Genomic DNA, 21253 nt, shown 5'->3' with positions numbered 1-21253 from the left:
TAACAACAAAAAACAAACAACCCGATTAAAACATGGGCAAAAGACTTGAACAGACATTTCTCCACAAAAGATACACAAGTGGCCAACTGGCACGTGAAAAAATGATCAACATGATTGATGAATCATTAGTGAAATGCAAATCAAAACTACCTCACACTCATTAGGATGGCTGTTATCAAGAGTTCAGAAAATAACGAGTGTTGGTGAGGATGTGGAGAAATTGGAACTCTGGAACACTGTTGGTAGGATTGTAAAATGGTGCAGCTGCTATGAAAAACAGTATGGAGGTTCCTCAAGAAATTAAAAATAAAACTACCATATGATCTATCAGTCCCACTTCTGGATATATATCCAAAATCATTGAAAACAAAATCCTAAAGAGATATTTATATGCCCTTATTCGTAGCATTGTCATTCACAATAGCTTAAAAGGCAGGATCAATCAGTGTTCACTGACAGATACATATACACACACAATGGAATATTATTCAGCCTTAGAAAGGAAGGAAATTCTGACACGTGCTGGAACATGGATAAACCCTGAGGACGTTATGCTAAGTGAAATAAGCCAGTCATAAAAAGACACATGCTGTATAACTCTATTTATATGAGGTGCCTACGGCAGTCAAATTCACTGAGATGGGAAGCAGAATGGTGGTTGCCAGGGGCTGAGGGAAGGGAGAATGAGGAACTAGTTAATGGGTATAGAGTTTCAGTTTGGAGAGATAAGTGCTGTAGATTGGGTGTACAACAATCTACATCACACTACCAAACTGTACGCTTTCAATGCTTAAGGAGATACATTTTATGTTATGCATACCTTATCACAATTAAAACAATTTTAAAAATGTGTTTTAACAAAAAGGAAGAGATACGTCATGTTTGAGGATGGTTTGTGATCAAGAGCAGTGCCGGAATGACAGCATGCCACTGCGTAGCTAGGTTTGCTCACACATGCTGATCACAGCCAATTATCTGAATAGATGCTGCCCACATTTCCCATTAGAGGAGTCCCAGGGAATTGGAGGACACAGGTTACCATCCTTGCTTTGGGCACATCCCTTCCCTTCTCTGGCCCTCAGTATTCCTAACTGTCCAGTGACAAAAGTGGTAGCTGGTCTGTAAGGGGTTTTCCATCTTGGACATTCTATGGTTCTTTGCTAAAGGTCAACAGAAATTCCAAGGGAGACAGGTTCTGGCCGTAGACAGCACCTACTCCAGTGCACGCGGCTTGAGAACATGGCTGCAGCTTTCCCCCTGCAGCCTCTCTAAATGGCTGGTCAACCTTTTGGTGGCAGTCATGAAGCCTTCTGCACAGAGCGAGGGTTTGGTTCAACAAATGCCTGTTCAGAGCCTGCTGTCTTCCAGGACTTACAAAGCCTTAGCTCTGTTCTTAAAAAAAAAAAAAAAAAAAAAAAATCTAGTCTAATGTAGCAGGGGGAGAAAAATAAGTAAGAACATTCTTATAGTCCTTGAGGTTTTTTTATAAGCCCAAGGGCTGAGGGAGAAGAGGCCAGGGAACACTTTCTTAAGAAAATCTGTCAAGACTCCTGAGGAATGTCTATTCAATAGCTATCTGGTGATGATAATAAATAGCCTTTGCGTAGCTCATTAATAATAATAATAGCTAACACTGGTGCTTACCGTGTGCCAGGCACTGTTTCAATGTGTTTTGAATATTAACTCATTATGTACACAGCCGGATGGTGTAGGAACTACTAGTCTACTCATTTTACAGAGAGGGAAACTATGGCACAGACAGCTTTAGCAACTTGTCCCAAGGATACAAGGCAAGTGAGTGGCACAGTGGGGATCTGAAGCCACACTATGCTGCCTTTTATAGAGTGTTAAGCTTTCTAAGTTACTTCTTCATCTTTTATATTTTTCTAGCCTCATGGATACAGGTACTGATGACATTTGGAAGAAGAGTATCCTGATATGCAGAGATGTAAGAGAACTTCCCAAGATCATATAGTGATTAGGTGTAGGGTGGGACAGAGGCTCTAGTCAGGTCTGCACTGCTACAAAGCTGCGCCCTCTGGGCTGATGGCAAGGCTCAGTGGAGGAGCCCTCTCTGGTGCCAAGGCAGAGGCTCTAACTGTCTTCACCTGGATTCAGGGTGCTGGGAGGAAAATGAACATCTGTTGTGCACTCCCCATATGCCAGACACACTGCTAGCTATGCTAATTTATGAAATCTTACTTTGGGAGGCTGAGATGGGCAGATCACGAGGTCAAGAGATCGAGACCATCCTGGCCAACATGGTGAAACCCCGTCTCTACTAAAAACAAAATATAAAAATTAGCTGGGCGTGGTGGTGCGCGCCTGTAGTCCCAGCTACTCGGGAGGCCGAGGTAGGAGAATTGCTTGAACCCGGGAGGCGGAGATTGCAGTGAGCCGAGACTGTGCCACTGCACTTCAGCCTGGCGCCTGGAGATAGAACAAGACTCTGTCTCAAAAGAAAAAAAAAAAGAATTTATGAAATCTTCCCAGCAACCCAGAAAAGAATGCACCATTATTTTCACCACTCACTGATGGAAAACAGGAGCTTGGAGAGGGAAGATGACTTGCTTCAGGTCTTCACCATAGATGCCTGGATGTCTATCCATTTTCAGAAGCCTCATGTCCTCTTACTTCTCTGAGTAGCATAGAGCCAAGGGAATTTTGTTGCAGACGAAGTGCAGGGAAGTATTTGGGAAAAAAGGGTTTATTGTGACATTGCCTGAGCACTTAACTATGGAACCGGGTCTCCTTCTAAGAGCACTGAATACACATTAACTCATTCCTTCCTCACAGCAACCCTAGGTGGCAAACACCATTATTATGCCCACTTAACAGATGGGGATCTGAAGCACAGTCCGTGGTGGAGGTGTACTAACTTAATCAATTAAGGTCACACGGCCAGTAAATGGTAGAGCCAGGAAGCCTGGCACATGAGTCTCTTCTTAACCCTTTTGTAATACTTCCTCATGCAACAACCATGTAAGGCATTATGACACGGGAAAAAGAAACTCGGGTTCTCCTATTATACTCTCTCACAACACCATCAACACAAAGCACTTCTGTGACCTCTGGTCACCAAGAAGCGTGTGGCAATTTCTCTCTGCCAGCAACCAATCCTCTGGCAGATCCTTGAGCAGACACCAGCTGGGTGTCCTCTAATTCAGTTGAATTCTGACACTGTCTAACTGGAGATGGTGTCAGATCCCACGGGTTGAGGGGATTAAGTCCCACAAGCCTGCCCCCCATTTCCACTGCCAATTGTAAGCCCCAGGTTATTGAACCTGTGCTTCTCATGACCACCTATAAATCAGGGTTCCCACAGTCCTTTCCTTGAGTTCCATTACCTTGCTACAGCAGCTCAGAGAACTCAGGGAAATACTTACGTTCCCTGGCTTATGATAAAGTATACGCCATTAACACCAGACAAAAAAGTTGCACAGGGCAAAGAATGTGGGAGGGGGAACAGAGTTTCCATGCCCTCTCTGGGCACATCGTCCTCCAGGAACCCCCATGTGTTCCACTCTCTAGAAACCCTTGAACCTAGTCCTTTTGAATTTTTATGCACACTTCAATAGTTAGACCAGGACTGATTAAATCATTGGCCATTGGTGATCAACTTAACCTTCAGCCCTTCTCCCCAGTCCAGAAGCTGGGGGTGGGGCTGAAAGTCCCAACCCTCTAATCATGCCTTGGTCTTTCCTGTGACCAGCCCTCACCCGGAAGCTACCTAGTGGTGGACAGCCATCAGTCAACTCGGTATACAAAAGACACTTATCACTTTGATGATAACAAGAATTTTAGAAGTTATATGCTCAGAAACAGGGATAAACACCAATATATATTATTTGGCAGGTGCTATTATTTCACCCTTTTTTGAATACTGGGAGACTAAGACATAAAGAGGTTTCAAGCAACTTGTTTCATCAATACAGAGGAAGGGGTCGAGACAGGATTTGAACCTGTATAGCTTGATACCAAATAACTTGTGCCTAGCAGTGAGCTACTTATTCAGGGGTCAGGGCCAGGCCTTCATTAGGGCAGGCTGGAGACATGGACTTTGCTATGCTGCAGGGTTTAACAAGCTGCTGTCTCTTCCCCATCTCCTGTCACTAAAAACTCAATTTGCAGCTTGCGGCTGTGTCCTCACATCGCACCTTCTCATTGATCACCCGGACTGTGAGGGAGAAAGATTTTATAAGCTAGTTGGCTTTGCAAAGCATAGAGCAGCAACCACTGAGCATATGCTTCTGTGGGTATATATTTATTCAGCTTATGTTGAGTGTAATTTTGGATGGTATGCATATTTTATTTTTTGTTGCAGGGAGCAATTTAAAGGAAGAAAAAAAAAATCCTTCTCTGAATGGAGACAGATGCGATATATGTTGGACCCTCAGGGGACTGAAAAGGATGAGGTTCCCAAGTCCAGTGTTCTGGGAACGGAAGTGAGTGGAAGAAAACTCACAAGGGCTGGGAATCCAGCATCAACTCCGACACCCACAGCAAGGCCAGCAAGGCACTAACCACTCAGTCCAGGGCAGAGCCCTTCAAGGTTTTATTCCCAAGGCCTTCCCAGTGGCCTGTCTGACTCTGTTCTCTAGATGCTATGTACTGAGTACTAAATATCGGTTGATGGGTTAAGTGCACATCATCCCCTTTTACTTTCCCCACTACTCCATGTTGACGTGCTGTTGTATGTGTGAGAACACAGATACTACACTGCCCAATGTCATCAACTAGAACAGCAGGAATCTGTATGCTGGGAAGCCTGACTCCAGAACCAGTGCTCTCAAATCCCCACCAATCTCATCTAGTAGTTACTGGAGTCCTCAGCTTGGAGTCCTGATATCCATGCTGCCAATTCCTATCTGAGTGATGATGAACATGTCACTTCCCTTTCTGAGTTGGCTTCCACGCTCACGGAATGGAGACTGCGATACCATTTTGCTGGGGTGTTATGAAGATTCAGAGATTCAAAGTTACACTTAAAAGTCATTTGAGACATTTGTTCTTTTTTGCTACCCCACCCCCTGCCTAAAAGGTTCTCCTCTTACCCAAGATGAACTCAAGATGTAACATTTTAAAATGAGCCTTAGAAAAAAACCTGCAAGGGTTTGGACCAGCTGGAGAAAAAAAAAAAAAATACGCTCATGTGGGCGCCAAAGATTCAAAGGAGAGAAGCAGCAGCCCAAACCAGAGTCTACACCAGAGCGAATCATTATGAAAGTTCATCTTGTCGTTGTGCAGAAAGGAAGGATCCACGTGTGACTTGAGGGAGTAGGATCCAAAGCGTCATTTCTGGCTCTGTAAATAGACTATGGGTTCTTTGCTAGTTAGGCCACAGTGTCTCTCTAACGGTAGGGCCTGGAAGAGAATCTGACACAGCAGTACTTAGCTGGCGAGCTCTGAATGCAGTTAAAATTCAAATGAAACTGTGGGTTGGCTAATGACCAATTTTTGCTTCAACCAAAAACAAGTTTTACCTAGCTCGGTAAGATGTGCTAGATGCTGGAGAATCCATTACCAAGAGTCAAGAATAAAATCAAAGAGCTGCTCTGTGCATACCTAAGTGGGAAAACTGTAAAACAAGATTAGCATAAAAGACAGGGTCTTGGCCACTTCTAGAAGGGAGGACAAGGTCAAAATGGGAAGTGAAGGCCTGGTGGGTGTGCTGGGGGAGGGCTTCTGGAATGCAGGCAATATTCTATTTCTTGACGTGGGTGATGCTTTAGAGGAGAATTGCTTAATTAGTATTGAAACTGTAAATAATGTTTTATACATTTTTCTATATATTATATTGCACAGTAAAATTGCTAAATATCTATCTTATAGTAAAAGTACTAAAAGGACATGTCAAAATGTTAGTGGTAGTTATTCGAGGTGGCATGACTGTGGGTGATACTATTCTTTATTTTTTCTCTATATGTTCTAAATATTCTTGTATGTGCATATAATAAATTCATAATTTAAAAAACAAGTTTTTAGTTGAATTGCTTCATTACCTAAATAAGGCAACAACAAAACGTGAAGGTCAGTTCTACTGCTTCTGCTGCAATTCCTCCAGTGGTGAACCTCGTCTTCTCCGTAAGGTTCAATGTGCGTGAAAGAACAGCCCTCCAGAGTAAGCTGAGGCTGCCAAATCCCACCGGCTCTTCTAAAGGCCTATCTGCAGTGTCTTCTCTCTCTGGACCCAAGTACATCTTTGACTTAGGAACTATTGTGGGGAAGGGAGATGCCCCGAAGAATCAAGTTTAACTCTGAATTTGTAGGAAGGATAGGAGCTTAGCTGAGGAGTCACAGTAAACAGAGCCATGTTGAGAAACAGGGTCCCTTAATCACCTCGGACTGTACTATCCCCATAATAATGGGCCTGGAAAATCACCATTCCCTTTCAGTGATGATGAAGAAAATTTCTGAAAACCAAGGAAAGCCAGAAAAGAATACTATGTTTCCTAGATCACCAAGCTCCTCCCTGCACAATAAGAACTGATCTTAGGAAGGGAGGGTATGGCGCTGGGTTTTGCTCATGCCTGACTACTTTCACTGGGCCCAGCCACAACATTGTAAGGTGCAGGGATCATTCCCATTATATGGACCAGATTAGACAGGCTCAGACACAACCGGCAATTTGCCCAAAGTCACACAGGTTCCCTGTTACAGGGCTGGGATTTGAATCCAAATCTGAATCACGGGTAAGTCTATTCTTTTCACTGGACTGGAATTCTGATTAACTAACCCATCTCCCTCTAAGAATGTCTGCCACTCAGCTCGGGTGGAATTTTCTCAATGAGGAGAAAGGCTATTGAGTGTTTAATGAAACCTTCTCACTGCTTGCTCCCTCAAGGAAAAGGGATTTCAAAACTCCTGCGCTAGTGGGTGAAGGCTTCTTAAAGCAGGGATCAGAGAGAAGCTGGAGAATACAGGCAAAAGGATACATTTTATTAGTTATAAAATTTAATAACAATAATAATGTCATTTCTCATCCACTTATCCTCAAACTATATAATGAAAGATGAAAGAATGATGATAAAAATAAAAGAAGTATGCTATCCTGGGTGGAAGAGAGTCCTACATGGGTATTTCGGACACCTGGGTTCTATCTAAGCATAGCTCTTGGGCTCTTTAGCCTTAATTTGATCATCTTTATTTATGACCCGGGGGGAATGAATACACACACACACATGCGCACACGCACACACACACACACAACAGATATATATAATGTACATATGTACACACACACATACACACACACACACACACACACACATATATATAGTTAAGATCAAGCTAGGAAGTCTGTTGTCTTAAAAAGAAAAAAAAAAATGGAAAAGCTCTAGGAAAAGCAGAACGTGTAGGTCTGACTTAGAAAATTGTCCCAAAGAAACACAACTGTATGCATTTATGCTTCCAGTTTTGAACATACATATATAAATTCTTATTTATATTTGCTTATGCATAGAGAAGAAGTGTATAGAAGGACATATAGCTATCTATATATACACCAAACTGTGGCACATTTATCTCTAAAGTGGGTAGTTAAGAAAAGGGGCCTTGATTTTTTTTTTTCTTTATACGTTCCAACACCGTTCAAGTTTCCTTTTTTTTTTTTGAGACAGAGTCTCACTCTGTCACCCAGGCTGGAGAGCAATGGTGTGATCTCGGCTCACTGCAACCTCCACTTCCTGGGTTCAAGCAATTCACCTGCTTCAGCCTCCCAAGTAGGTAGGATTACAGACACGCGCCACCACGCTCAGCTAAGTTTTGTATTTTTAGTAGAAACAGGGTTTTACTGGTTGGCCAGACTGGTTTCAAACTCCTAACCTCAGGTAATCCACCCACCTTGGCCTCCCAAAGTTCTGGGATTACAGGCGTGAGCCACTATGCCCCAGCGTTATTTTATTTTATAATGAGAATAAGCTACTTTTAGAAAAAAATTGTTTTAAAAGGAAGACTGATGACCAGATGGAGGAAATACCTTAGGAATGCAAAAATATTATTATTATTAAGATGAACACAATTATTTCAGCTTTTCGTTTCAGAGCTAAGAAGGTGTCCAATGATCAGCATCCCAATGCCTCTGGAGACACTCACTGGTGTTAGGCACAGCCACTGAGAACTCTGAAGTCATGGCTTCTGACTTCCTCCAACCCTCAAGGAAACAGCAGACCCAAGACCTCATTTACTCTCTCTGCATTGCCTTCTGCCTCTGGGCCCTCTTACAGACATTGTGTACACTTCACTGGATGCCACTTCCAAAGGTACTACATTTATTTTATCTGTCCTGCTCAGAGACCCTTTGACCAAATACCCTAACCTGCCCTTGGACTGCATTCTGAAAGAAAAGCAGCACCTAAAACAGTGTGAAACACCAGATGCTCTATTGCTCCTTCTAAAAAAATTCATCCACACCTTCACCCAAAATCATGAAACACTAATACAACTTGAAAACTGTCCTTACAGACTTCTTGGAATCTGTAACCTCCGCCTCCCAGGTTCACGTGATTCTCCTGCCCGGCCTCCCAAGTAACTGGGACTATAGGCATGCACCACCATGCCCAGCTAATTTTTGTATTTTTTAGTAGAGACAGGGTTTCGCCATATTGGCCAGGCTGGTCTCGAACTCTTGACTGCAGGTGATCCACCTGCCTCGGCCTCCCAAAGTGTTGGGATTACCGGTGTGAGCCACTGCGCCCAGCCTGGGAATCTCTTCTAAAGAAACAGCTCAAAAAACAGAAAGTGGCTTCAGCCCAAAGGTGCTCAGAGCAGCACTGTTTATAATAGACTAAATCTGGAAGCAATCAACATGTCCAACCAGAAGACAAAGCAAAAGCCGGGATGTTCCCCTTCATGAAATATTGTGCAATATCAGTGATACATACGAATCTGTCCTGGTTAAAGGTTTTGGTATCAAGCTGCTTTGGCCCAATTTGGCCCAGATTCCCTGCTCTAGAACTGAGCAGCTATGTGGTTCTGAGCAAATTACCTAAGTTTTCCCATCTGTAAGAAAAGGGATAATAATGAGATCTACCTTAGAAGCTTTGGATCATAGCAAGCACTCAAACAGTTTTAGCTTTCATCCTTGCCACCACCGCCATCCTCAACTCTGCATGAGATATCAGATAATAATAACAGCAACCGTGTTTTGTGCCTGCTTAGGGCCATGTGCTGGCCCATTGCGTATGCATTATCTCAGTTAGCCCTAAAAGCAGCTTTGGTAGGCATAAGTATTATTATCCCCGTTTTACTCAACAGGAACCCGAGGCTCAAAGGTTTTAAGTAACTTGTCCCAAAGTCACATGGCTAGTGAATACCAAGGTAAGATTTTGGCCCAGGTTTCCTTGATGCTAAAAAGTGTGTACTTAAGCATTATAGTGTCTTCCTGGAGGTAGAGGATGGTAGTGGGAGATGAGAGCGGGAGCAGTGATTTATGCAGGGCTTGCAGCCAACAGGTGGGAGAACCAGGAACGCAGCTTCCATTTCCTGCCTCCAATCTGGGGCTCCCTTCTCATTATACCCGCATATCGTTATTTCAGGAATCAAAGGGTAAAACTCATCACTTTGGAGAAAGGAGGGCTGCTTCCTGACTTTAACAGATAATGACTTCCACACAATAAAACCAGCTTACCAGAAATACCATCAGACCCAGCAAATCCAAGTCCCAACAAAATAAAATAAGGGGAAAAATAGAGAAGGCTTCAAATGTCATGAGAAGAATAAAATATTTAATGTCATAAAAGGGTACCTAGGCTTTATGAGAATGCCACACATAACAATCTTGGAAACCCTATTATCCCACACACCCACCAAGCCTGCTCCAAATTCACAAAGGAAAGATGCAAAGGCACAGCTCCTGATTGAGGAGCTGCTCCCTCCTTTTCATTTCCCAAACTTTGAGTCCCGTGGGGAAGCACTGAATCAATGGACATAGTACAGTTCCAATTTCCTTCTTCACTGACTATTCCTACGTCCTTTCCCAATACTCATCCTCTTTAGCTTCCTCTGGATCTCTTGGATGCAGAGGAGGAGGAATAAATACTGGACATCGATAGAGGGTAAAGAGAAGAAAGTGCCCTTTCCTTTATGGCCCCTGACACTGGGGACATTGCCTTATCCCTAGGGAACTATTCTCAGCTTTTCGAAGGTGTCATCTGATGAATTAAAAGAACAAGTTTTGGAGTTTGATAGACTTGGGTGTGAATTTCTGCTCTGCTTTTACCTGGCTGGTTGGATTTGGGCAAGTTTCTCATACTTTCTGACTCTTTCCTTATGGATAAAATGGGAGTGATAATAGTGCTTGCCTTATAAGGTAGCTGTGAGGATTTCTAGGGCCAGGCACATAATTAGTATTGAAACGTTGTCTGGCTGTATCTGTGTCAGTAATACTAGACCTGTTATTATTTATAGGATTTATTCATTTATTTTTAGTAGCTTTAATAATATCAGGCCTAGGATTACCGATCAAGGTATTTAATACATACAGAGAGTTCTCTATCTGTGGACCTATTCAACCAGAGGATACTTTGATGAAGACACCAGGAGGGAGATGCGTCATCCTGTAAATCCTGTTTCTCAACCCAAGAGTCTGAAGTTATTCCCATAAAAACACCTGCCTGTTGCCTTTGCAACTTTCTAACAGTTTTTAAAAGGAAAAATAGGGCAAACATCAGTCCTCTCATTTTGGATTTTGACTAAACCTGTCTCATTTGTCTTCTGCATCTATCATACTCCATGTGGCTGATCTGCAGGGATAACTTTAGCCGTGAAAGTCCATTTCTGGAAAGGAAAAACAAGTCTCCGGGGCCCAGACCCCACAGAGGCTCAGCCCAGCTGTGCTGTGTAGGAGGGTTAATGAGCAGGCAGGCAGGGCTGGGCTTCCCCTGGTCAGCAGGGCCTGGGCTGTGCTCCAAGGTGATTTCTCACTCTGCTGATTCTTGCTAGTCTTCCCCACCCCTCTTGAGTTTTGTTCCTTTAATTACAGCCCAACTGAGTCATTAAAAGCGGGAAAGGATGAGGAATAGAGAAAAGCAGTCTCTCTCCCTTAGAAGAACCAGATTCCAGGTTTTGCCTCCCTCTGAGCAATGCTATAAGATCCCCGACCTACAATAAATGGAAATCCGTATGTTTATTCATCTTGACTTCTAGAAAGGCGGCCTCTTGCTGTTGTCTCTCAGCACCTCTGTGCCATCAGGGGTCCTATGAGCTTTCCTAATATCTGGCAGGCCAGATGTTTTCCTTTGGGTCAAAACGAAAAAAGAAAAAGATGGGGCAGAGGAGGCAGAAATGTGACTGGGTGATTTGTAGGGTGAATTAAGTTGAGGAGTGTGGGATTGGTTTGAGATTGGTCTGGAATTCAGAGGCAGGGCTAAGAACTGACACCAGAGGCTCCTCCTAAAATAATACACCACTGCTCTCTAGGACCCAGAGAACATGCAAACCATCCACTGCCCTTAGCATTCCTATGAAGGCCCTGACAATTCAATGTTGCCCGTCCTTTCTATCCTCCTTTCCCATTATGTTTCTCCACATACCCCAGTTTCTTACCAGATAGTTTCATTTTCCTCACGTGCAAAGTGAAGGTAATACTAATATCTAGCTCATAATATCACTGTAAGAATTAAGTTGGTTAAAAGAAGCAAAACACTTAGAACCGTGCTGAACGGTCTTTGTCTGGATGGTTGCTCTTATATTACCAGCTTTTCTTGTTTTGTAAAATGGACATGATGGTACCATGTAGTTACAGGCATTAGTTGCCATGAACATAGGCAAAATAGCACATAGTAGGTGCTCAGTTAATGCCAGTTCTCTCTTACGACTACTCTTTTCTCTGCAATACTCACACCAATCCTCTTAGATATTCTCACACAGAGAAACAAAGTGGTTTGTTCAGGGTTATGCTGCAGTCCTGCTGAAGCCCAGCTTGTCTTCTGAAGGAGCTATTAAAACAAGGCGTAACTCTTGTGGTGTTTTGCTCCTGCTCCATTCACAGTGCTGGATGCAGGACTGTTGCCAAATAGGTAATTATACTGTACAGTGACAAAGCGGATGCTGTGGGGCCATCACTGTTGGAATGCACAACTGGAAACGGGTCAAATTAAATGTAGATTGTATTACTACCTCCTTTGTTTTTCTGTTTGTATAATGGGAGAGGGGCCCTTCTGGCTCTGGCAGCCCTCGTCTGTGTCCATGCAATGGGTGAATGGGTAGATTAAAGATGGCTATACATTATTTGCTACTCTTCTCATTGACAGGGGAAATCTAGCTCTCTGCCCCTTGAATCTGGGCTGACCTTATTGACCTGCTTGACCAATAGAATGTGGTGGAAATGATGTCGTGAGACTTCTGAGGCTAGGGACTAAGAATCCTTGCAGCTTCTGCCTAGGTATTTAGAATGCTGGATCTTGGGATGGTTCCTTAGTAAGCCCAGGCTCCATGACATGTGAGAAGCCCAAGCCAAATGGGGAGCCCACGAACAAACCCTCTATCTAGTCGACAGCAGCTCAGGTCCAGCACAGCCAGTGTCAACCGCCAATGGTGCCAGTCCTAGCCCCAGACAGGTAATAAAGGATCCCTTCTGCAAATATCTCCTCCCGCCCCAGATGCCCTATCTGTCTTGGATCAGAGACAAACCAGCTGCACCCTCCACATAGCCCTGATTCACAAAACTGTAGACAAAACAAGAGTGTCTGAAGCTACTGAGTTTTTGGGATAGTTTGTTACACAATAATAGCTGGAACAAGGAAAGCGAGCTATGATCCGATATTTCAAAAGGGGTTGAAGAGGACGATTGTGATCACCAGATTGTTTGGCGTTGGGTTAATCAAAAGGCTTCCCATGCTGGGAAAACCAGAACAACATAAAAGAATGGCATTAGTGAAATGCGTCAGGGGGCAGCAGTTACTTAGAGATGGTTGTGGAAGTGTCCTCCATGCGTGCTGTGATTAAGTGCTTACAGTTTTCTTTGTTTTTGTCCTCTATCTTGATTAAAATTTTGCAGTGTTTATAGTGCCACACAGAATAAATGGACCCATAGCTCACATTTCAAACTGTGCCTTGCTGACATCATTATGTTTGTCAGATTTATAACATTTCTAATACGCAACAATTTTTCACTCTTGGAAACACTGAAGGGGAACACAGGCTCCCTCTATTTTCTCCTGTTTCATTCACAGTTACCTTCTCTATCCCTGGTCAAGGGGTATAGTCTCCTTGGAAATAACTGAAAATAAAAATTATGTCACAATTTTTTAATATATTGTCTACTGTTTCACCTTCCTCATATGATCTTCTGCCTGTTATCAGTATTTTATTGCTATTGAAGCAAGTCACTATGCAATTGGTGGCTTAAAGTAACACACATTTATTGTCTTACAGTTCTACAATTTAAAAGTCCACCACAGAGTATGGAGATCAAGACCATCCTGGCTAACACGGCGAAACCCCATCTCTACAAAAAATTTAAAAAGTAACCAGGCATGACGATGCATGCCTGTAGTCCTGGCTACTTGGGAGGCTGAGGCAGGAGAATTGCTTAAATCCGGGAGACGGAGGTTGCAGTGAGCCGAGATTACACCACTGTACTCTAGCGAGGGTGACACTGCAAGACTCTGACTCAAAAAAAAAAAAATGTCCAACTCGGGTCTCAATGGGTTAAAATTTAGGTGTTGGCAGGGTTGCATTCCTTTTTGGAGGTTCCAGAGGAAGTCTTTCTCTTTGCTTTTCCAGCTTCTAAACACCACTTCTCTTCCTTACCACGTAACTCTCTTTCTCCAGCTTCACAGCTGGCAACGCTGCCTCTCTCTACCCAACTCCTCTGCTTTCCTGAGCACACTCTGATAATCCAAGATACTCTCTTTCTTTTAAGGTCAGCTAATTAGCCATCTTAATTCCATATGCAAATTTAATTCCTGCTTTCATCATGAAAGGTAACAGAATGTAGTTACCGGCTGTGAGAATTAGGATGTGGACATCTTTGCAGGGGCCATTATTTTGCCTACTAGACATCTTATGGCCATCCCCCATTTGGGAAAATACATAGCTGAGAAACACATTATCCAGAGGGAAGGTTACCACAGCAGAACCAGAAAACTGAGCAAAGAGATGTCAGATTTTTTTAATCTTGTGTTTCAAAAGTTGAGGTCTAGAAGGTAGACCTATTATAGAAGGTAAAATAATCATCATCATTATAATGACAATAATAAAACAATAGAAGAATCTGTGATCTGTTAGAGAATACTTTCCCTCGTATCCACAAAGAAGTAAAGGTCATTTGAGCTGGGGAAAGAGAGGAATGTTGAAAGTCAAACAAGGTAATCTAGAAAATGCTAATGAGTATCCTAAAAGGGGTCCCATTCTCTATTCCCACCAGGCTAAGCCCATGAGTGGATGAAGGAGAGGAGGGGCAGAATGTCAGGTGGGTCTGAGGACTGTAAAGGCAAAGGGGTTCTGGGCATCACTTGCTATATAGTGCAGGCTGACAGCAAGCATGGCGAGTGCTCCTCCCCTGTGTGAAAACAGCCAACTACTGATCCTTTCCTGGCATGTCGAGATCAAATGAGTTCCAGACAGTTTTCCTCAGATCCTCTGGGTGGAACTGTTGGACATTTCTTATGCCCTCTGGAGGCTGGAAAAGCTATCTGATGGACAGAGCCAGCTGGCCTTAAATGACCTTGTGGTGGAATACAGCATATGAGGCAGCAGCTGTACTACACACCTGTGAATCAGGTGGGAACAGGGAGGAAGGAGAGTGATGGACAAGGGCCAAATGAGGCAGCAGGTACCAGATTAAAAGTGATGGCCCAGAACCAAACACACCCTTCGCTTCTAGGCCTTTCGGGTACATCGGCCCCGTGAACTCAAATGTTCAGTGAAGACGTGGGAGGCAGAACAAAAATGAAATTGACTAGAGTTAAGTTTCCACTAACAATGGAACAGAAATGAAATGAAATTCAATTACAGAAACGTTATAGAACATTAGATATGCTGTGCTCCTAAATTTGTGTGGCCCCAAATATCATATCCACTACATACAAACGTCAGTAATGTGGTCTCATTACCTTACTCATAAATGGTACTTTATAAATCCTAAATTAATGCCAGTTATATTCTTTGAGGTCTTTGAGTTTTTGTTTTTTTTTTTAAGAAAAATCTATCAGTTCAAGAACCATTGCTCCCTTTTGAAAGATTAATAAACTGATGCTAATGAAGTCAGCATAGACTCCAAAGCTATGGTCATTCTAATGCCTAAATCCAGGCTTTAGCCGACTTCACTCAGCGCAGCCTCCTTTCCATAGAACTCACCTTAGCTCCCAGTGTGGGAAGGCAAGGCAAAGTGGCCCTGGCAGAAGGAATGACAGTGAAGACCTGGTCTTGATCCTCCACCCTGCCACCTGGTGGTAAGACCTTGAAAAGTCACCTGCTTCCTGAGCCTGTTTTCCACATTCCTGAGGAAATCTATTGCCCAGATTTGCGTGAAGATGAGCTCTTAGCTTGTAGACATGCTTTGAGAACTGTAAGGTATTCTAAAAATACAAGGCATTATTATTTTATACCTGAATAAATTTCTTTTGTTTTTTATTTTTGAGACAGAGTCTTGCTCTGTCACCAGGCTGGAATGCAGTGTTGCCATCTCAGCTCACTGCAACCTCTGCCTCCTGGATTCACTTGTGCCTCAGCCTTCCGAGTAGCTGGGACTACAGGTGCGCACCACCACACCCAGCTAGTTTTTGTATTTTTAGTAGAGATAGGGTTTCACCATGTTGGCCAGGATGGTCTCGATCTCTTGACCTTGTGATCCTCCCGCCTTTGCCTCCCAAAGTGCTGGGATTACAGGCGTGAGCTGCCGCGCCCAATCAGGAATTTCTTAGAATGGGAGCTACGGGAAGAAGTTTCTCTTTAAATACATGATGGAGAGTCTACAGAGAAATGAAAGGGATTTAAAAATCTCAGTATAAACGTGGTATTTGTCTGTCTATTCTGAAGCACAGAGAGGAGCTTGCCTTACATCCATTGAACCCCGAAGTAGCAGTTTTAAAATTATATCCTTAATCTAGAGAGGAGGGTCTTTGACAACTTCATCAAACTGCTGAATTTTCTCTTAACCCTCAGGGAATGAATGTTCTTTCTCTTTTTATTTTTCCAGTTTATATGAAAAAAAGACAAAGAGAGACAAGTCCAGACTACACGTGTACACACACACACACGGACACACACACACGGGCACACATCCACATCCACACACATCTCTGTATTCTGAGGTTTCATTCTTATGGGACATCTAAAGGAGAAGAAGCTTGACTAATTTGAGAAAGAGAACTAATGGATAAAAGAAAAGAGGCAGACAACTTAATCTTTTCAGAAAGGTCAGCCTCACATTCTGGACACAACATAGGATATCCTTTTGAGCTGTTTGTCCACTGGCTGGGTTTAAGACTTGAGCAAATCCTCCTCTCCCTCACTGGGTCTCACCTTTCCATTGTGCTATATGAAGGGGTAGGTTGCGATGGTCTGAGGGAGACAGCTGCTGATGTATATCTATCTAGCGTCTACAACTCCTGTTGCCAGCACACCAGTGTTTCTTGAGAGTCTATGCCTTTCTCCATCTCAGGGTCATGCATTTCAGGTGTAGCTGCCTTTTGGTGCTAGCTCCAGGTATGGCTGGCTCTGGGATAAGCCCAGTTAATCCCCCTGACAAGCAATTAGTGAAGGGATGGATGGGCATGAGAACTAAGTTGGCCCAATGAGATGCCGTCTAATGACAGTAGTTGGAGACACTAGGAAAGAGGTGTTTTTGCCCTGTAGGACTTGCATCCAGCCTGCAGCTGACCCGACAATGGCACAGTGTTAAAGAAAGCAGAGCTAAGATAAGGAGGGTAACTCCAATGACATTACTTGAGCTCTTCAATCCAATTTTCTCCAGACTTCCACTTAAGCCAATGCCTTTCCTTTTTTTCTTTTCTCGCCTATACTAGTTTTAATTTCTATCACTTGTAATCCTAAGAATTCTAATCACTAAAACTTCTAATTGCCTATTCACCTCTGAAGATCTGTTGGTCTTCAACGAATCTTCCTTGAGTCTCGAATATAGTTTCACTGCATTATCTCATTCTAGAAGCTTCTTCTTTGTATTGGTCTCCTGACATCTGTTGGTTTCTCAGCTGGTGTGTAGCTACATTAAGGGCCAAGTGTATGTTCTATCTTCCTTGGGTTCAGAGCGCCTAGTCCAGAGCAGGATTCCCATCCCTGGTTCTATCCTTCCCTTCTTGTTCTTCTTTCTTCTTTCTTTATTTACTGAGATGGGAACTTTTTTGGAGTGTTGAGCTGAATCAACAGATTCCCTGGGTTCTCCCTCAGTTTTTAAGAAACAAACTGAAAAGCCACTCTGTGCTATAAAGTGTCACAGGTGACTATTGTAAAGGTAAGTACAGCATACAGTGAGGATACTGTATGGAAAAGAGGGTCACCTGGGGGCAGGAAAAAGGCTTCATAAAGATGTCTCTGGAAGGATGTTCACTTGTTTGCTTCATAGGCTTGGAGAGAAATTCTTTCTAGGCAGAGAGAAGGTACAAGCAAAGGTTCTGAGGCATGAAACAGTCAGGCAAGTTCACAGAACTCCATCTAATTAGCTCCATTTGGCTCTAGTGTAGATTGAAATGAAGTGATAAGAGACGCGGCTGGAGAGACTGAAAAGGGACCACAGAAAGAAGAGCACTGAATGCCAGGCTGAGTTTAGCCTATGTGGCGATATTTCCCAAGTGTGTTTCCAAGATACCCGAGTGTGTGTGCGTGTGTGTGCGCGTGCATGCATGCACACGCACACACACATGCACGTGCGCATGCACACACACACACACGTTACACACAGGTTCCTGGGACCTAGTCTCCTCTATAGAGTAAAAGCATTCTAGAGGTTGAACCCTGTATCTTAGGTCATTCCTATAAAACCATCAGTTCTGGCACACCCTCTGCAAGCAACAGGAACCCTCCACATGTTCCTCTGTGTCCTTGTCCCACACTAGATACTGAAATTCCAAGCAAGCAAGGCTGCCTCTCCCTTCCTTCATGTCTTTGCTTGGCCATCTCCCCTCTTTTCCTAATGTAAGTTGACTCATCTTTTGAAGCCAAAAACCCAAAGCCAAAAGCCAACTTCCGAAGGAAGCCTGCTATGAAACTGAGGTCCCAGCTGAAAATTTCTCTTCTAGACCAGCCAAAGCACCCTGTCTGCATACTAGTTTCACCTCACTGACATCCCGCTACGATTGTATTCACAGAGGTAAGGCATGCCCTGTCTTACTCTCAAACGGACTGTAAACTTCTGAAGGCCAGAAGTTCTCCAAGACCTATTGTGTGGTGGGCACATAAGTTATAACGTCTTGTTTCATTCTTCTAATGATTCCAAGAGGCAGGTTTAAGGATCTCATTTTACAGGTGAGGAAACCCAGATAGGCTGGCGTGCTGAAGGCTGCAGAGGCAGGTCAGGGTTGTATGAGTGTGATCCTCCTGACCAGCGTTCCCTCACAGGGCGGGGCTTCCAGCAGGTGTCCTTAGCACCTGGGCCAGTGCCATATTCCTGGGCCAATGGGCACTTACCACACATCCTGAGGAGTCCACCTGCCGGTCGGACACACACTTGAAGTTGCGAGTGCAGCCCCCATTGTTTCGAGAGCAGTCACGAACTGGTCCAAAGGAGGACAGCAGGTCATTGATGGTTTCAAAGTACGTGGACAGCATCGCTTCTTCCCTTGGAGAGAAAGAGAATGGTTAAACCCCAGAGACATCTGCATCCTTAGATTTAAAAAGAATAATGTGAATTCATTACATTTTAAGCCATAACTTATTTATTATAATCAGGAAAATAATAAAATCAATATTATAAAAAGGAAACAACAGGTATACCATCATATGATGTGATGCTTGTCTAGCTGTGATACAGAGAAATGGACCTAGAACTCTGTAGTCTTTATTTCATTAATACTTATGATTCTTGGAGGTAGTCATGAGATGTACACTTTACCACAGGTGAACTGTGGCTTAGAAAGGTGAAGTGTCTTGCTGAGGGCCACCAGATTGTAATGTGACAGAAATGAAGTTTGAACCAACTTCCAGCTGAGTTCAAAGAGAAGGCTCTTCTCACTACCTCACTCTCAGCTTGCATCCTACCTGTTTCTACAGATTTCAGAGCTCCCTACAGCAACTGCGCAACTGGGTACATTCGTATTATTCCAACTTTGCGAATATAAAATTGAAACCATGAAAGATTATGGGACTGACTCCAAATCCCACAGTCTATAAACAGCAGAGCCAAGACACCAACACAGGAGTCTGCCCCTCTGGAGCCCTAGATCCTTATTTTTCAGACTATTGCATATAAGTCACACCGTCAAGACTATTGCATATGAGTCACACCAAGATATCTCAGCGTGTGCACGTGCACACACACACGCACACACATGCACACGCACACGTACACACACATTAAAAAGTCAGGTTCCTGGGACCTAATCTCCTCTACAGAGTAAAAGCTTCTAGAAGCCGAACCCTGTATCTTAGGTTATTCCTATAACACCAATTTTGACACACCCTTCTGCAAGCAACAGGAACCCTCCCACGGCAATAGCTGTTGGAAAGGTCATGGGATTCCAGGGAAATACAAGATTCCTCCCAAATGAGGTTCTCAAAAGATAAGACCAGACTAGATACCATAATCCATGGATCTGCCAAAATTTTTTGAGATGGAATTCTCTATGGTGGAGGATACAGATGAAGGCCTCTGACGCTGTCTTCTGCAGAAAGGGCCCCATGCAGAAAGGGTACATGATTCCAGTAGTTACAGGAGATTTTAAAGGAGCACTGTGGGCAGTGGGAAGAGGAACATATCCTTCCCTGATATGTGCCTCAGGAGGTCCAGAGCTGTGAAGCAAGGGAAATGTCTGTGTTGGCACATGAAGCAGGAAGAGGCGAGTGCGCGCTGGATGGGATGTGTCTGCACCATCTTGCATCCCCCTCTCCCATTCTTCTTCACTTCAGGCTTGGACCAGGTTTAAAACTCCTAATTCATTTCCTGCTTCCAGTCTTATCCCTTCTGTCCCATCTTTCATACTGACTGTCAGTGAACTTGGTAAATCCCAGCTCTAATTAAATACTCCTCTGATCAATAGCTTCCCAGTACTTAGAGAAGAAATATAAATTAGCTTCTCTGGCATTCAGACCTCATAATCTGGTCCCTGGTTACCTGTCCAGCCACATTTACCCTCTCCTCATATCTCTATCCACTAGGCACAGGCCTTATCTCATTGCTTGAACACAGAATCTCTGAAAACAGATTCTAAACTGGAAAGTTACATGCAGGAGGTTTATTGACAAACCCTCTTGGGAGATCATCTGCAGACAGCGAGGAAGGGCTGAGTTTGGTGGCTCACATTTGTAATCCCAGCACTTTGGGAGGCACAGGCAGGAGGCTTGCTTGAGCCCAGGAGTTTAAGACCAGCTTAGGAAATGTGGCAAAACCCTGTCTCTACAAAAATTTTTAAAATTAGCAAGGTTTAGAGGTGCATGCCTGTGGTCCGAGCTACTCAGCAGGCTGAGGTGAGAGGATATCTTGAGCTACAGTGAGACATGATCAAAATCATGTCTCAAAAAAAAAAAAAAAAAAAAAAAAAGGCAAGCGAAGGAGGGGGCATTTGGTAAAAGGAGAGACTGACCTACAATGTGGGTCTAAAGCCTCAGTTGATCCTGCAGGGGGCCCTTGAGCTAAGAAGGCCCTTTATGGATGTCCTGAATGCAGGCAAGGAATCCAGGCCTTTGCATCCCCACAGCAGCCAGTCATTGATGAGGGCTGCTGTCTGGAATGGGATATACTTGGGTGAGCCAGTTCCCGGAGGTCGAAGGCAATGCCTAGCCACTGACGGCCACAGCTGGGGGTGGGTAAGCTGGCCCTGAAGAGGGGACCTGGGTGTGGTACCTGCCAGCATGTCTCTGAATCCCTAACCATGCTCTTCCTTCTGCCTGGGATGTGCATTTCCAAATGCTTACCTGATGAAATCCTAAGAATCTTTGAAAACTCTTTATATTCATTCATTCATTCATGTATTATACAAGGTTACTGAGTGCTTACCATGTACCAGGCACCATGCTAGGTGCTGGGGACACAGCAGTGATATCAGGCAAGGTCCTGATTTCCGACCTCCAGAGCTTTACATTATCGCCTTTGTGAAACCTCTGTTTCCCCCTATTAGAATTAATTCCTTTTCCCTGG

At 43.7% G+C, this 21253-nt stretch overlaps 1 protein-coding gene across 3 annotated transcripts in view; it reads right to left on the bottom strand.

The window, feature by feature from the left end:
• Positions 1-21253, bottom strand: part of ASTN2 (astrotactin 2) — a 976097-nt gene that overhangs the window by 395459 nt on the left and 559385 nt on the right. For all 3 annotated transcript variants that reach the window (XM_012472754.2, XM_064378516.1, XM_012472755.3), the window contains one exon: positions 18589-18739. In XM_012472754.2, the coding sequence (XP_012328177.2) occupies positions 18589-18739 (151 nt within the window). The remainder of the gene's footprint in view (positions 1-18588; positions 18740-21253) is intronic.

The sequence above is a fragment of the Aotus nancymaae genome, unplaced genomic scaffold (genome assembly GCF_030222135.1).
Source record: "Aotus nancymaae isolate 86718 unplaced genomic scaffold, 86718_ANA_hifiasm-v0.15.2.pri h1tg000003l, whole genome shotgun sequence".
In the NCBI taxonomy this organism is placed as follows: Eukaryota; Metazoa; Chordata; class Mammalia; order Primates; family Aotidae; genus Aotus; species Aotus nancymaae.
This window is presented reverse-complemented; position numbering and strand designations above follow the sequence as displayed.